A 17020-nucleotide genomic window follows, 5' to 3' on the forward strand; every position below is an offset into this window, starting at 1 on the left:
TTTGGTAAACATATGGCGTTATATTGGTCTCATTGGTCTCTGAAAAGTGGATCTACATAGCCCCAAGAAATGTCCTTAAATAAGTTAAAAATAAAACTCCGCCTTATGCTTGCGGCCCAAGCTAACCACGAAAGCAACCGACATTTCAAAAGAACATGGAGAACATGTATGAGACAAAGTATGGATTACAGAATGTGTGAGTGTGAGTCTAATAACAGCAGTAGCCTAGAAAAAGAAGAAAGACTAAACATGACGGCAGCATAGGATAAGAAAATATACCAGAACTATAACATATATTCAGTAAAAGATCATATTTGATATTATATTGCATATGCAATATAATATCAAATGAGAAGGATATGAGAATGAACAAAACAAATGTGTGCATTTACATCATACATGCAGGATGTGCCAATATGTCCGTTCTGCCTTCTGCAGAACGGAAAGTGATTCAATTTACAGAGAGAAATTCAATTTACTGATGAAGATACAGATGAAGATAACATGTAGACAATGTGCAGAAGTGCACTGCTAGCTGTCTACCTGTTGATCCTTAAGAAACTCCTTAAGCTTTATTTTAACATTTGGAAAGACATGTACACTGTTTATTGCCTATTTTGGTCTTGGCCTTGACTTGGTCTCAACGCCCTTTGGACCTGGTCTTGACTTGAACTCAACTGGACCTGGTCTTGGAATTGACTCGATTAAGGTGGTCTTGACTACAGCGCTAAATTTGAATGCCCTGTTCTTTTCCACAGCTGGAGGTCCCATCGCTGACATCCTGCAGCAGGCCCTCCTGCCTGTGGTCAGCCACTCCAACTGCACCAAGCCTGACGGGTGGGGAAGCCTGGTCACCAAGAATATGATCTGTGCTGGAGGAGATGGACAGCTGGCTAGCTGCAATGTGAGTCACATTAATTTCCCACAACCCCTAAATTTTATTCTACAGTCTCATGTAATATAGAAATGGAGTTCCTGTGAAAATATACCAGCCTTACAGTTTAGAATAGTTTTACTGCCATAATGATTATTATATATGTAGAATATCTAAATGCTTTCGCCATCTTTTGCCTGAACATCACGTCTGGCTCTGTTACCCCTCAGGGAGACTCTGGTGGCTCCCTGAACTGCCAGAACCCTGACGGCTCCTGGGACGTCCACAGTGTGGTGAGCTTCAGCTCCAGCATGGGCTGCAACTACCCCAAGAAGCCCTCCGTCTTCACCCGCGCCAGCGCCTACATCTCCTGGATCAACAATGTGAGTGGAAATGGGCTTGGCTTGTACAGTATTTGTTAATCTAATATGTGCCTTTTAGTGGACGCTTCTGTCCAAAGCACCTTACAGTACAGTGCATAATTGTTTTTTTGGCTCCACTTGACAATGTTAGTGCAGTGCTCTCTCTATTGCTTACAGCTCTGCAGATAGATTCAGCGTACTTACGGTTTACTGTCTTTGTGACAAGGCAATTAACGTTAAAACCCACAGCTGTTGATGGGCAGCCATTTCTTGGTGGTGATTATGTGGCTCTTAAAGTTGGGATGAAATAAAAGCAGGAAAATGGTTTTACTTAAAAGGAAATCATTGAGTGTTAAAATGTGAATGTTCATGAAATTTCAAGTTTCATACTCAACTCCTACTCAAGTGGCAGATAGTTAAACTTAAAATTTGTAGGAGTGTGCCACCTGCCGTACAGGTGTAGAATATCTATCACTGAAATGTCATTCAAGTGACATTAGACAGCATACTTTGAAACCAATTAAAAAGAAAAGTAGCTCATTTAAAATATACTCAAAGTAAAAGTTACTTTTTAATAAATCAATTCAGTGTAATGTGTTAGAGGGAGGAATAAGGGCCATAATACATGGGAAGTGTTGTGAAGCAATGTAAAGTATGTAAGTATTTTTCCATTATTCTCCTATAGCCAGTGTGGTTACACTGATTTTGTCCTGCTTGCCAATCCCATCCCTGTTGTAAGCAATACTTCCCTTCTCCACAGCTTCAAAATGTTGCTTGGGCATCTTAGAGCTTGTGATACAACAAGCAACATTTTGGAGAAGATGACAAGGCAACGTGTCGGTCAACAGGAATTGAAGTCAGACTTGCAGCATAATACCATAGCATTAGAAGTTGCCATGTAGACAATGTGAGAGTGTTTATCCATCTACTTGGGCTGTGTAGTCCTGCAATATTGACCAAAATGTTACACAGTGTGTGTATCAAGGATATAAAAGTGCTGATACACCTGGCAGTTTTTTAGGGCAATGTAGGCTACACTCCCAATACCAACCAACGAGCCAAGTCAAAACACAGGATTAACATCTATTCAAGTGTTGCCTTGCAAAAAGATATTCCTGTGTGATTAAATAAAAAATGTAAAGGCAACTTATTGATCGATCTTGATCATCACATTTGCCCAGACATTTATTTTCCCTGGTCATCTCTGCCTGAACAGCTGAACCAAAACAGAATCTGTCTGTCATAAAGAGCTGAATTCTACTCCCAGTTACTCAACAATAAGTCCATTCCGTCTCCCACAGAAACTTTCTCCCTGAACACCCTCAGTTCATTTCAGCCACCAGTATCAACTGTGTTTGAGTGCTCTTACATCTGTTCTGCAGTTGTGAGTTTGGTTGTACGTTTGATTGTTGTTTCTGCACTGTTGATTTGTCATCCAGTAACAAAACATCCATGGACTGGATTGAAGGAGAAAGGGTCATCTATAGACCCATCAGGGTATGTGAGCATTGTTTATTACAGTTAAATTGTAAAGATTTTGAGCTGATGTATGTATGTAGCATAAGAGGCTTTTGATTGACATCTCATTTCCTTCAAAGGTATTGTTCAATGTACCGGTGTACAGAGAGACTATACAGCTCTGCTGGGAGTGGAAGTACTATGAAGTACAAGTAAGAACCACTTTTGTTTCAGGCTCGCACAAAATAAAACACCTGACAAATTCTGGTAAAGTGTCTCCTATGATTATACATGAGAACATCTGATGTTTTCTATTGTCTTGTAGAAAAAAATGATGGTGCAGTTTTTGAGGCTTCAGCAACAAAAGCAGGTCCCATCTGAGCTGACAGCTGAGGACATGACTGACTGGCTGGTGGAGCAGGGCAAGAAATCTCTCAGGGAGCGGTGAGACTTACTGAGACATACAGACAGTCCACCACTCAATCTATCATCAACTCTGCTAATGTTAAAGGAATAGTTGAAAATTGGCCCACACTGGCGAATTAAATAAATGAAAATTCAGTCATTATCTACCCACCCCCATGCCAGTAGAAAATCGGTTTAATGTTTGATGTCCACTTTAGTCTATGTTCTGTATGTATTCTGCACATTGTAATACATGCAGCGTTTATAGTTAAAAATGACACATTTTATGGCATTTTTCATTATTATTATGACATCAAACTCACTTATTGAATTTGACAATTAAATATAAAGTAATTGCTTTAAAACAGTATTTTAAAATCTCGTGCTTTTATTTGGAAGGCTAAACGGCCAAACCGGAAGTCTTGTTTCTGGTAATTCAAGCTAGTCTTACCTATAGAGACCGGGTGCGTGCAAACGTGACGTTTTTTAAAATCAACAGCTAGAGTGGCAATTTCAGCTAAATAATGGTGTAAATGTTGGTCTTTTCAAGTCACTCAAGTCACTTTGGGATCTTTTGGCTTCAAGAGACTTGGATTATGCTGTAATGCATGGAGCCATTTTATGGTTATTTTCCGTTATTTTTTTAACTCTGTCTGTCCATCTGTTGTATGGACTAACAAACTTTCTACTGGCATGGGGGTGAGTAGATGACTGAATTTTCATTTTTGGGTGAACTATTCCTTTAAGCTAGGCTGTTACTAATGAGAAGAAAATAGAGCAACAGTTAAGATGAACCTTCTGTTTTCTTTCCATGTGAAGATTGTGGAGGTTTGATCTTGAGAGTTTTGATAAAAGTGTCCAGCCTCTCCTCACGCTGGTAAGACCAAGATCATGAAAAGACTCAGTTTGGAGTAAATTATCACATAACACTAGATTGATCCTGTAAATATGTCAAATCTTAATGGTGCATCCCATTTCTTGTTTCAGATGTGGGAGGTGAACATCAGCATGAAACTGATGGTTATTGAGTTTTTAGCCCGAATCGTGCTCAACTCACCTGAAGCCAACAGTCCTTGTTTTCAGTAAGTCACATTTATGAGATAAGATGAAACTTGAATGATTCCCATGGGGAAATTGTGTCTTTTCAGAAAATCTGTATTTCAACTCATTTTGAGCGACTCTCATCGACAGAGACCCTCAGATCATCCGTCTGGCTGACAAAGCCATCAGGAGCCTGGTGGAGAAGCAGCAGCCCAGCTCCAGCCTCCTCGGCCCCCAGGAAGTGGTGATGCTGGTTGTGCCCAAAGTGCTGCAGGGCTTCTGGATTAATCCGGCGATCCTCTTGTCCGTTCCCCCACTGCAGCTCAGCGACTTGGCCGTCGGAATCACGAAGGCCGTTGAGGATAAGCTCTCTGCCTCTCTGACCTCCACGGACCGTCAGGCCGCCTTCTCCCGCTCCATCCGGGATGAGAAGGTCCTTTCTATCCAGAACGAGGTCAGAGAGAAGTACACTCCAGATGTCCTGCTGGAGGAGCTGAAACGCTTTGGGCCAGAGCTGCTGACCAGGATCGTTGACGTCACAGTGGGGGAGATCTGTGTTATGTTTGAGCCACAGAAACACATGGAAATGTCTGAAGTGCTGACCACCAAAGAGGTAAGAAGACCTGCGCAGATGTATGATTGAGTAGCTGGATAAGATACTGTATAGTAAAAAAAAAAAAAAATTCTAAAATTCAAACGGCTTCTCTCCCTCTTTAGGTGGAACTAGATGATTCCACCCAGCCAACTGTAGTGGATGGAGCCATGAACTCCACCCCCCTTGATGGAGATTTGAGCGAAGAGCCCGGCCTGGAAGAGGACACAACACCAAGCCCAGAAATGGACTCTGCTGTTGGTTCAGGTGCTCTGGTTCCTCTGACTCTCCCTACTGAAGCTCCTCTGGTTCCTCTGAGCCTCCCAACTGAAGCTCCTGTGGTTCCTCTGTGCCTCCCTACTGAAGCTCCTTTGGTTTCTGTGAGTCTCCCTACTGAAGCTCCTCTGGTTCCTCTGACCCTCCCTACTGAAGCTCCTCTGGTTCCTCTGACCCTCCCTACTGAAGCCCCTGTGGTTCCTCTGAGCCTCCCAACTGAAGCTCCTGTGGTTCCTCTGCGCCTCCCTACTGAAGCTCCTCTGGTTTCTGTGAGTCTCCCTACTGAAGCTCCTCTGGTTCCTCTGACCCTCCCTACTGAAGCCCCTGTGGTTCCTCTGAGCCTCCCTACTGAAGCTCCTCTGGTTTCTGTGAGTCTCCCTACTGAAGCTCCTCTGGTTCCTCTGAGCCTCCCTACTGAAGCTCCTCTGGTTCCTCTGAGCCTCCATACTGAAGCTCCTCTGGTTCATCTGAGCCTCCCTACTGAAGCTCCTGTGGTTCCTCTGCAACTCCCTACTGAAGCTCCTCTGGTTCCTGTTAGCCTCTCTACTGAAGCTCCTCTGGTTTCTCTGAGCCTCCCTACTGAGGCTCCTCTGGTTCCTCTGAGCCTCCCTACTGAAGCTCCTCTGATTCCTCTGAGCCTCGCTACTGAAGCTCCTGTGGTTCCTCTGCGCCTCCCTACTGAAGCTCCTCTGGTTTCTGTGAGTCTCCCTACTGAAGCTCCTCTGGGTCCTCTGAGCCTCCCTACTGAAGCTCCTCTGGTTCCTCTGACCCTCCCTACTGAAGCCCCTGTGGTTCCTCTGAGCCTCCCTACTGAAGCTCCTCTGGTTTCTGTGAGTCTCCCTACTGAAGCTCCTCTGGTTCCTCTGAGCCTCCCTACTGAAGCTCCTCTGGTTCCTCTGAGCCTCCATACTGAAGCTCCTCTGGTTCATCTGAGCCTCCCTACTGAAGCTCCTGTGGTTCCTCTGCAACTCCCTACTGAAGCTCCTCTGGTTCCTGTTAGCCTCTCTACTGAAGCTCCTCTGGTTTCTCTGAGCCTCCCTACTGAGGCTCCTCTGGTTCCTCTGAGCCTCCCTACTGAAGCTCCTCTGATTCCTCTGAGCCTCGCTACTGAAGCTCCTCTGGTTTCTCTGACCCTCCCTACTGAAGCTCCTGTGGTTCCTCTAACCTTCCCTACTGAAGCCCCTGTGGTTCCTCTGAGCCTCCCTACTGAAGCTCCTCTGGTTCCTCTGAGCCTCCCAACTGAAGCTCCTCTGGTTCCTCTGCACCTCCCTACTGAAGCTCCTCTGGTTCCTCTGACCCCCGCTACTGAAGCTCCTCTGGTACCTCTGAGCCTCCCAATTGAAGCTCCTGTGGTTTTTCTGAGCCTCCCTCCTGAAGCTCCTGTGGTTCCTCTGAGCCTCCCTACTGAAGCCCCTGTGGTTCCTCTGAGCCTTCCTACTGAAGCTCCTGTGGTTCCTCTGAGCCTCCCTACTATCAGAGTCTGATGCTTCTTCCGTCGGCTGTTCCAAACACTGAGGAAAACAGCCGAGGAAACAGAGAGGGACTGAAATCCCTCTGCAAAAAATAAATTCAGTGTTGCATTGCAATCAGTCCATGTCAGTCAATGTTTTTTTTTCATTTGCTGTGAATTGATGCATTGTAAAATTCAGAAATTATCATACAGGAATAGCATGATACATATACATATACAGTCAACTCCAGAATTATTCTCACCCTTCATGAAAATGAGCAAAATGTATTGTATAAAATCTGTATAAATTGTATAAAAGCTGAAAATATATTAAATTAATATTTCGACTTTTTTCTCAAAATTACCACTTTATTCTTTATATATTAATATTATGACTTTTTTAGCGTCATTTGGCCCATGGGGCAAGACCAGCCTCAGAGCCAGGAAAAATAATCGATTGCAAAGGATTACCCAATCAGCAAATAGATCCCGCCCCATTCACTTTGATTGACAGACGGCTGAGACATTATGAAAAGTGAGGAGCAATGAAAAAAGAAAAAGATAAATAAAAGAACCACTTTGAAAAATGTAATTCTGAATAATATCATGTAATTGAAAATTAAAGCCATGTGAAAAATAAAAAAAGTTTTTATGAAATAAAAATACAATTAAATATAGTCATGTTATTATGAAAACAATAAATATGAATTGAATTTTTAAATGAAAGGAAAACAATCAAGAAATTATTAATTTATTTCTGTATTTATTTATGTAATTATTTATTTCACTGACATATTTATTTATTTAACTGTGACTATTTGGTCCTCCACAGGTCTCCTTAGGAAATGTCCAGAAGGACATAGAGAAATGTAATCTAGTATGCTTGTTTGTTTTGCATGTAAATTGCTCATGCATCAAGTGGCATAAATAGGAGCCAGTTTTGCGTCTGAGAACGTGACTGCTGATCTGAGACCAGGTTGCCTCTGGAAATGTACTAAAGTTGATAGCAATATGTATCTAATCATTGGTCCCAGATCAGTACGTCTACTCTTGGAGCTCAGTCACGTGACTTGCTCGCACACACCTCCTGCTTGATTGTATCGCCATGCAAATGACGCACTGACTGAGGTTCAGTGTGTGAAGATGGCTCCTTTTCCAGATGAGGTGGATGTTTTTACTGGCCCACACTGGCGAATGAAGCAGTTGGTGGGCCTATACTGCGAGAAGGTGTGTATGAGTAAATATTGACCATCAACTTTGAGTTATACAGAGGAATATCTAACGATACATGTTCATCTGGCGAGTGAATGCCAGCTAACCCTGAAGTTGACTACCGTTAGCTAGCGTGATAGCTAGCTAGCGTGCTAGCTAACCGCTAGTATACACAACACTCAGACGAAGCAGATGAGATGTTGGGTTGTCTCGAATCCTCTACCGCTAGTTTGCGAACGTTAGCTACGTGGCTAGACATATGTACATTAGATTGAAGCGGTTGGTTGGCCAGCCAAGTGAAGTATGTAGGACTGTTGTTTTGTAACATAACCTGAACCCACCCCCTAACCAACTAACGCTTGCTAACTGTTATATGTTTAGCTCGCGTTAGCGTAACTTGCAAGCTAACGTAGCTGGTTATGCAACATGCCAGTTAGGCTAACGCTACATGTTAGTTTACACTTGGTGATTCATAAAGTCTGTACCAATTTGAGCTATTACTAACTTTAGCTGTCTGGTTTAACATTCTCTGATTCTTGCCCCACCACAGCTGTTGTTGGGGTAAGGAGGAAGTACCAATTATTCTGATGTAATGTTACCCGCAGAAGTGCTAATGTTTATATTTATATTTATCAAATGCGTTAGTTCTCTGGTCGACCTCAGAGACCAGCATAACAGTAGCTAATTCAGCAATTTGTCAGAGTAAATATCACTTATAGTTTTAACATGTGACCCTGATACACACCTTTTCTCTTTTTTTCCACAGCTGTCAAAAACTAACTTCTCCAACAACAATGATTTCCGCTCATTTCTTCAGTCACTGTGTGCCACATTTAAGGAGTTCAAGATGCATGAACAGATCGAGAATGAGTACATTATCGGCTTGTTGCAACAACGCAGCTGCACCGTGTACAATGTGCACTCTGACAACAAACTCTCAGAGATGCTATCCCTCTTTGAGAAAGGGCTGCACAATGTTAAGGTGAATATATAAGTTTTCAAGTGAAATTCATGAACATGCCATGGGCCTAAATCTACTGTCCCATATGTTTAAGTGTTACTCAGCAGAGAAATAGTAGGCTTTACCTGCAGGTAAATCATACATGAGTCCGTCAGAGCTCAGTTAATGCTATATGACCACTGGGGAGGTAACACTCTGTTATTAGAGAAACTATTAGGTTAGCCACCCAAAATCACTATAGCATGACAGTCTGTACATTGCCAACAAATATGGGTGCTGCCTAGGTGGGTTTAGCAAACAGTTGGACAGTAACACCTGTCAAAAAAAACACAAATGTCTCATCAAACAGTGCAGACTATTATTCTGTTAATATGATGGCATTGTATTATTTGACATGGAGAAATTACATGGAAATATAGGCTATTTTAAAAATGTTACAAATATCTACTGAATCTATTGAAATACATGCTTACAATGTGTTAAAGCCATCTGTATAGTGGTAATTCTCCTTAACAAGTGGGGATAAAATTCAACTTGATCAATTTACACTGACATGCAAGTGCACATAATGGCGCTTTTCAGTGTGTCACTGACAAAATATGCACACGTTACCTCTGTATTTGGAAAGCTCATGTGTAGTGTAAATGGAAGATTGGTGTACAGCTGAAGGAATCTTGCACTTTGCTCAGTTGTAATGAAACTAGCAGTGCACTTGCTGTACTTTACATTGAATATTTTCCTGATCAGAATAGGTTTTTCTACTAGGTCGAGTGGTTGGTTAGAGCAGGGTCATTTTTTTTGATGGGTTTGGTCTATACACTGGAACGGAAACAGTAGTGCCAGTTTCGATGTATGTGTTGAGTGTTAAGAAAGGAAAAGATATTTCAGCTCCTGAATGTAGAATAATATGCATTCAAGCCATCTGACAAATTTTAGTATCTGCCTAAAAAATGGCATGGAGGAGTGGGAACTGCGTTAAGACAGATTTTTTTTTTGTAACAACTCTGTACACAATGTTAGGGTGGTAGGTTCTGCTGTGTTTGTCTATGGATGGTTGTGCTGATGAGAATGAGGCCTTTTGCAGAAAGAAGTGGGCTGATATGTTGACCTATTTGAGTTCCATTTGTATAATAGAAGCAGGATTGTTTTTGTGATCTGCTTAACGGTGTTAGGAGACAAGAGTTATTGTTCTCTCTCAAGCCATGGGCAAACCAAAAATGGGCTTTCCAGAATGGTGCAATTGTGTAAATGTTAACTTCCGCTCTTTCCCAATCAGTTTGTAAAAACAGAGGAACATTCCATTGCCTTGGACAAGCCCTCAAACATGGAGATCCTGCACTCTGTCTTCAACTGGGGAAAAACCATGGTTTTAATCCGTTGTGAAAGAGCTAGTTGAGATTATTAATTCTGAAAAGGTTATTCAAATTTTCTTTCAAGAGTTCATACATTATACTAACATTTATTGAAGGATTCAAATTTTTTATATTGCCATGTGTTGTAATTCAGTGACAACAAAAAATGTGTCACTATGTGACCACACCCTATTTTGTCATGGCATTATAGCAGTGTAGTTGTATGAAAGGACTGAATTGGCAGAAGTTGTAGATGGGGCTGTGAATGACTGTCATGTTGACTGTCGATTAGCTGTCATGTTTGAAATGCATTACATAATGTAAATAAATAATATGCTGTGTTTCTAGAGTGAATATGAGCAGCTTAACTATGCCCAGCAGCTGAAGGAGAGACTGGAAGCTTTCACACAGGACTTTCTGCCCCACATGAAGGAAGAGGAAGAGGTATAAAACATTCAAATGTCTGTGTTTTTTATAATTATCTTTTAATCAAATGATTTCCCAAAGAATGGGTGAGCTCCAGGAACTTTATGAAAGCATTTTTCTTTCTAGTCCAGTCTATTGCACTGTTGGCATTTGTTTATAACCTAACGAGATGTATTGCAGGTGTTTCAGCCCATGCTGATGCAATACTTCACCTATGAGGAGCTCAAGGACATCAAGAAACAGGTGATAGCGCAGCACTGCAGCCAGCAGCAATGGGACTGTGCAGCTGAGGTGTTGAAGGGACTCAGCTTGTGGAGCCAGGCAGAGGAGCTGCAGAAAGCCTTCAAATACGCAGATCATGAGAAGACAGATGATGGTTAGTGAGTCTGTTCACAAATTTTTGGTTTTGTAAAACTATTTGTATTATCTTTACTACCTGAGTACTTCCAATATACTTGTGGTTCAAAACAAACATCACCACTGTGGCAGCCTAAAGGTTTGAGAAGCCAGCTTGTGACCAGAAGGTCACCAGCTTGAATCTCCGGACCAGCTGGGCAAATCTTTTTGGAGGAAGCAAAAAACAAAAGCTTGCCTTTTCCGTAAAAACTACCATTGGAGGGCCTTTGAGTAAGGCACTTAAGCACCATCTGCTCCGCTGTAAATGTTCAGTGGCAAACAATCTAAGACTGTGGCTGTAATAGATAGCCCCAGGTATGAGTGTTAGTGAGTGACTGTGGAGCAGGTGTTATTTAATACAAGCAAACAAGTTCAGCATACATTCCCTGGGTAAATAACACTCCCAACTTGCCATCTTCATAAGGAGGTTGTTCCAGTAGATGTAACTAGCTTTTACAGGAAATGAGTTGACAATTTACCTCATGTCTAAGTATTTCAGTCATTGGTTCTACTATGGCATTAAGAGGTACACTTAAAATTTGACTGTCTTGAGAGTCAGTCAAAGGCAAAGCTGTTTTCTGTTGTTCCTCAGAACTGGAGCAGAAGGGGCGTTCTTCAACCCACATCTCCCAGCTCCCTACAGAGATCATGCTGAGGCTGTTCCTCCACTTGGGCCCTGATGATCTGTGTCGCTGTAGTCAAGTGTGCACCGCTTGGTCAGAGCTGACCAAGACTGGCTCTCTGTGGAGGCACCTCTACCCTGTACACTGGGCCAGAGGTGAGCTGCTGATAGCTGTTGTTTACCTCGAAGTGTTTTACACATGTAAGGTATTTGACATAATTATGGTGGCTATATAGTGGTGCTGCCCCACTAATGTGTGTGTGTGTCTTTAATGTAGGGGATTATTATAGCGGCCCTCCAGGTGATCTTGACCAGGAGCCGGATGACGAGTGGGTGAAGAGTCGACAGGATGAGGGTCGAGCCTATCAGGAATGGGATGAGGATGCTGATGTGGATGAGTCTGGTGAGATTTGATCTTCACTGAGGCGCACGCATCAATTGTAGTGACGAAAACAGTGTTTCAGAAAATGTTATTATAATTAATTCTTTATATAGCACTTATCTAAAGCCCCTTTCAGACAGAAGTTGGCAAAAAGGCGCTATTGGAAATGCAGCATTGCTAGTTCTAAATCCATTCACACCTACCTTTAACAAGCCATCAATTTGCCAACTTCTTGCTAAGTAATACCAGACACACGCAAGCAGTTGTTTACACTAATCAGCTGTTAAAGATGGGTTGGACTGTAGAAGTTTTATGTTTTTAACATCTTTTGTAATTGTTTGAAAGTGCGCAAGGCAGTGGAAACTATACATATAGCTACTAGTAATGCAGACGAGTCTTCTAAAAACTTGACCACAGCCAGGAGAAGATATCACGCAAAAATAACGGCACCGTTCTCTACAGGCATGGGCTAGTTTGACATTCCTGATGTTTAATTTGGAAAATCAATGGAGCTGCCAAAGCTGTTATATCTCACGCTCCGCTCAGCTGTTCAACCGCTGGGCTCGAGGTAAACATGGGTGTGTTTTTTTCCAATTGGTTATCTTCGCGATATAACTTAACACGCTATAATAACGTTCACCACGTAATGCCTAAGAAAGATTGCTTTTTAAGGTACTCCTTTCACGCAGCACAAAAAGCCGACTTTGAACTGGCTTCATGACTCGGTTGGATGGCTTCAACCCAGCTTTTTTTTTTCATCTGTGTAAAATGGGCTTTAAAGGACCTGCTTAAAATGTATGAAAGGGAGATAACTGAGAAAAACTGAGAAATGCGTTTTAAATGAAAGTGGTTAAGGAAAGAAATAAAATCATAACAAACAACACAAGATTAAAAGTGGGCAAAATCCAAATTATTACATGAAAGCAAGTCTATAAAGTGTGTTTTAAGAAGTGATTCAAAAGATGATAACAAACAGGTCTGCTGTATAGCTAGGGGCCAAACCTAGCCATGCTTTAAAGGTGATCATTAAAATCAACTCTAAATCTAACATGAGTTAATTGTTTCATCCTAACACTTGTTTGTGTTAGATGTGTCTGGGCATATGGAGGCAATTAGCACTGCTCAGAGGGAGAAGAAGCTTCTGAATGGGATTATCCAGAACCTTCTGCCAGCTGTGGGTTCTTCTGTCAAGTCCATTGTTCTGGCGTACAGCTCTACAGTCTCCAGTAAAATGGTATGTAGTGCAAAATTTTCCCCTGTTGTCACCGTAATGGCACAATAGCTAAATATGAAGATTGCTTCTGACTGAACTGACTTCATCTTGCGAAGAGGATTGACTGTATTTTTGTCCTCTTTCAGGTGCGTCAGATCCTCAGCCTCTGCCCTAATGTCACTCACCTGGACATGACCCAGACTGATGTTACGGACTTTGCATTTGACAGGTAACTGTTGCACCTTAATCTGCACAGTCTCTTTCTCCTCTTTAATTTTCATCCAAGTCTCTTTGCTTTGTAGTGGTATGGAGTTTAATATTAGTCGGCTATATTCTTTATGTGAACTCATTTAATACTCATCACTATGTGCTTGTCTTCCACTCTCTTTCAGTTGGTCATCTCTTGGAGCTTGTCTCTCTTTGGAGCACCTCGACTTGTCGGGGTGTGAGAAGATCACTGACCACACCCTGAAGAAACTGTCTATTGGGCTGGGTGACCTGACATCTTCCACATCCTTTGGGAAACGCTCAGACCGACGAGCCAAGCTTCTTAAAAGTCCCCCAATACCCATCACCCTACTGGATGAGAGGAATCTACATCCAGTGGTGCGGAAGCGGCAGGCCATAATTTTCAAGCAGAGGGCAGGCCGTTGGGGCACTGCCTGCACCCCCACCCAAGTGTGGGTCCTGGACCCCTCAGACCTTGCTGATATTGAAGATGCGGCGGAGTGGAGCCGTCGTGGTGGGGTGTCTGTTCCTGAAGGGAAGAGTTTTGTAGAGACACAGCTTGGGGGAAGTTCATGCTGTTGCAGGAGGAGTAGGAGGCGTGGGCACAGGACTGGCTTTAATGCCTCCTATTTGCATCAGCAGTATGCCATGTCTGGAGAGATGCTCTGTGGTCACTCCACCTGCTGCACTAGCGAAATGGCCCTCAGGACTTTAACTGGGCCTCAGTGTGAGTCAGGCATTACCAGGGGCATCACTGCAGAGCTTCGGACTAAATGCTCCTTTGGGGGCCTGCAGTGTCTGGAGCGTGGAAACAGGACTGACCAGTCAGAGGCTAAACGCTCACTGAGATTTCTCAGTCTCTCTGGATGCTATCACGTCACTGATTTGGGCTTGAGGTAAAGATCATCTCTTGCTTTATTTCAAACAAACCAAAAGGATATTCTTTTTTTGGTAACACTTGGGTATGTTTACATGCACACATCACTGGTTATTGTGAATAATCAGATAAAGGCGATAGCTTGACTAAAGCCCTTACATGATTTGAAGTAACACAATTTCCCCTAATAACAAGGATTTATATGGCTTGATTTGATAGTTGGGCGGATGTGATGCAGTCAGATGAAAAATATCGGAACCTTTGTCAGTTTGCATTGATATTTACAGAACACATTGCAAGCAATATTATTTTGAGTGCTAGTTGAAAACAAAAGACCCATAATAACCCATGCAGTTTATGACATGTGACTGTTGCCATGTTTTCATTTGTACAAGCACTCTGCCACTGCATCTGGGTAAACCCCCTCTGCAACCTTTTTCACATGTGCAGGTTTAAAAAAGACTGAGTGAAATTGGGTTAACATGTTTACATGGCCAAATAAATCGGAAGATTAGGTAGAAATCTTGTGTTAATCAGGTTATGATTCCATCAATTATGATCTTATTCTGATTAAGGCATGTACATGACATTTGCTATAGTCAGACTATTGCCTTAATCAGGTTAAGAAGGGATTATTGGTGTTCACTTAGACATACCCACTGTCTTTAGTTGGTGTGCATGGTGCTGTACACTAAATGTTTATGCATGTGTTTCAGGGCTCTGTCTCAGCGTGGAGGACTTCCTGTCCTGGAGCATCTCAACTTGTCTGGTTGCCTCTTCATCACTGAGGTGGGGCTGCAGGAGCTGGTGTCTGCCTGTCCTGCCCTCAATGATGAGCACTTCTATTACTGCGACAACATCAACGGTAACACACACAAATGGAATTGTTTATGTTGGTGACAGACATTGTTGATGAATGTATGTGAGACAAGGGTCCTGTATAGCTGAGTGGGTAGAGCATGGCACTAGCATTGCCAGGGTTTAGGGGTTGAAACCACTGGTATAGCAAGGCACTTGGAAAAGGCCTGTGTTAGATGTTAAATTGCATATGAAGATGTCATATTGAATGGAAGGTAGATTTGTTAGCAGACTTATTACAATGTGTGATAACTGACAAACATTACTAACCCCACATAGCATGTGTCCTAGTGTAAGTGCCTTAAGTAACCGATGCTGATCTTGTGAGGTGGAAGGTAAGTAGGCATTACAGTAGCCAGTACGATGCCTTCTATATTCACTGTCACAGCTTTTTGTAACCAGTTGTGTGCTTTAAATCCTAATATTTAATTTTCTAATATCAGTGGATTGTGAATACAAGGGCATGCAGGACAGTAAATCTCAACAGAAGCTTTTTCCCTTGTATTGTGGCATGCGATTCAGTGGGCGATCACTCTAACGGTGGTGTTTCTCTGCAGGTCCCCACGCAGACACGGCCAGCGGCTGCCAGAACCTGCAGTGTGGCTTCAGGGCCTGCTGTCGCTCTGGAGAGTGATCTTGCATAGCGCCACTCTCCCACCCTGTCACGTCTCCTTTTATTGCACTTTAACCTGGGAATACCATTCGCTGTATTTTGTGTCACTCAAAAAATTGTTTCTGGATGAAACTGTAAAAGAAATATTTCTCCTGGCACTTCCATTTCCATCTGTATTTCTAGGAAATACTCCTTTAGAAAAGGAAAATATTAATGGGTGTTGGATTTGAAGTATCTGCAAATGTACATTCTGGTTCCTTTTTTTTGGTTTTGAAAAAGTGTTTGTTTTATTTTGTTTTTGAGTTCCAAAAATTTGAGAAATGTGAGCACCAAGTACTTGCTGTTTTCTGTAGGAAATTAAACCATGCTTCCTAAACCGTCACTAACTAACAAGCTGTACTGACTAGGTCCCCTTCTCCCACTCACACTTGTGTGTTTTAATCACTCATTTATTACCATACCATTCATACTTACCATAGAATAACCTGAATGATTGTAGCAATGAAGCGATCTGTTTTAGAGGAATTATTTGTTTTTCACCTTCATGTGACACACACACGCACATTTGTCATTTAATGGAAAGGGTGATGTGGAAAATTAGGCACGATTGAGTTAATTGTTTCCTCCCCCTAGATTGAAGTTGACTGCATTGGACGGCTGTGATGGTATTGACGGTTACTCCTAGAGTACACTGAGGACTTCTGACCCCCACAGGCTCCAATGCTTGTTAACGCTGTCACTATTCATACTGCCACAGCATCCATTGAATTACTGAGACATGAGTACAGGCTGTGCAGGCATAGGAATTGGTATCTGATGTTGCAGTATAGTCTTAACCATCTCTTTAGAAATTTGATGTCATGCCTAATCTTCATTATAACTGTTTGCTGTTGAGACTTTTGCTTATATCTCAGTGAAAAACTTTCTTTTAGCACTCCAATGTTGTGGGAAAAGAAATGGACCAATGCTCATATAGGAGAGACTATTTTGATACAACCCATGCAGTTGTTGAAGAGATTTAGCGTAGCTAAGAGTGGATTTAAAAGAATCACCTTCAGCTCAGAAGAAGCCTACTGTGTTCTCTGGTCAACATTCAGATTGTATTGCATCTTAAATCAATCTGCAAGAGGCATTATTTGCTTGTTCAAAAATCTTGCATGAGGAGTTCTATTGGTAATGTAAAATTCAGAAGCAGAACAATAAAAGTATCTTGGGGTTTAAAGCTCTACTGTTGTTTTTTTTTTTTTTTTTTTTTTATACTAGAGTATAAACCTGATTAAGTGAAGGATAATTGAGAAATCTTGTTAATATATACAAGCAGTTAAAAATGTTATTATACAGTCATGACATGGTAGTAGACAAAGTAGTTTTTATCAACATAAATATACAAATTTCAAGAACCTAATATATTATTAGGAATGA

At 42.0% G+C, this 17020-nt stretch overlaps 1 protein-coding gene across 1 annotated transcript; it reads left to right on the forward strand.

The window, feature by feature from the left end:
* The first annotated feature begins 7592 nt into the window (after positions 1–7592).
* Positions 7593–16820, forward strand: fbxl5 (F-box and leucine-rich repeat protein 5). Its single transcript, XM_071912822.2, has 11 exons — positions 7593–7685; positions 8437–8652; positions 10332–10427; positions 10590–10785; positions 11398–11583; positions 11705–11830; positions 12898–13043; positions 13169–13251; positions 13415–14146; positions 14844–14992; positions 15543–16820. The coding sequence occupies exons 1-11, from the start codon at positions 7602–7604 to the stop codon at positions 15617–15619; spliced, it is 2091 nt and encodes a 696-aa protein (XP_071768923.2). The 5' UTR covers positions 7593–7601; the 3' UTR covers positions 15620–16820.
* Positions 16821–17020: the final 200 nt, after the last annotated feature.

Source organism: Centroberyx gerrardi, chromosome 9 (genome assembly GCF_048128805.1).
Source record: "Centroberyx gerrardi isolate f3 chromosome 9, fCenGer3.hap1.cur.20231027, whole genome shotgun sequence".
Classification (NCBI taxonomy): domain Eukaryota; kingdom Metazoa; phylum Chordata; class Actinopteri; order Beryciformes; family Berycidae; genus Centroberyx; species Centroberyx gerrardi.

What these genes read in the sequence shown, in the direction of transcription:
- fbxl5 (XM_071912822.2), top strand. Translation starts at nt 7,602, where the DNA reads ATGGCTCCTTTTCCAGATGAGGTGGATGTTTTTACTGGCCCACACTGG. An exon ending in TGCTGATGTGGATGAGTCTG is followed by an intron (nt 11,831 to 12,897) that starts GTGAGATTTGAT and finishes TGTTTGTGTTAG; the next exon opens with ATGTGTCTGGGCATATGGAG. An exon ending in GTCACTGATTTGGGCTTGAG is followed by an intron (nt 14,147 to 14,843) that starts GTAAAGATCATC and finishes CATGTGTTTCAG; the next exon opens with GGCTCTGTCTCAGCGTGGAG.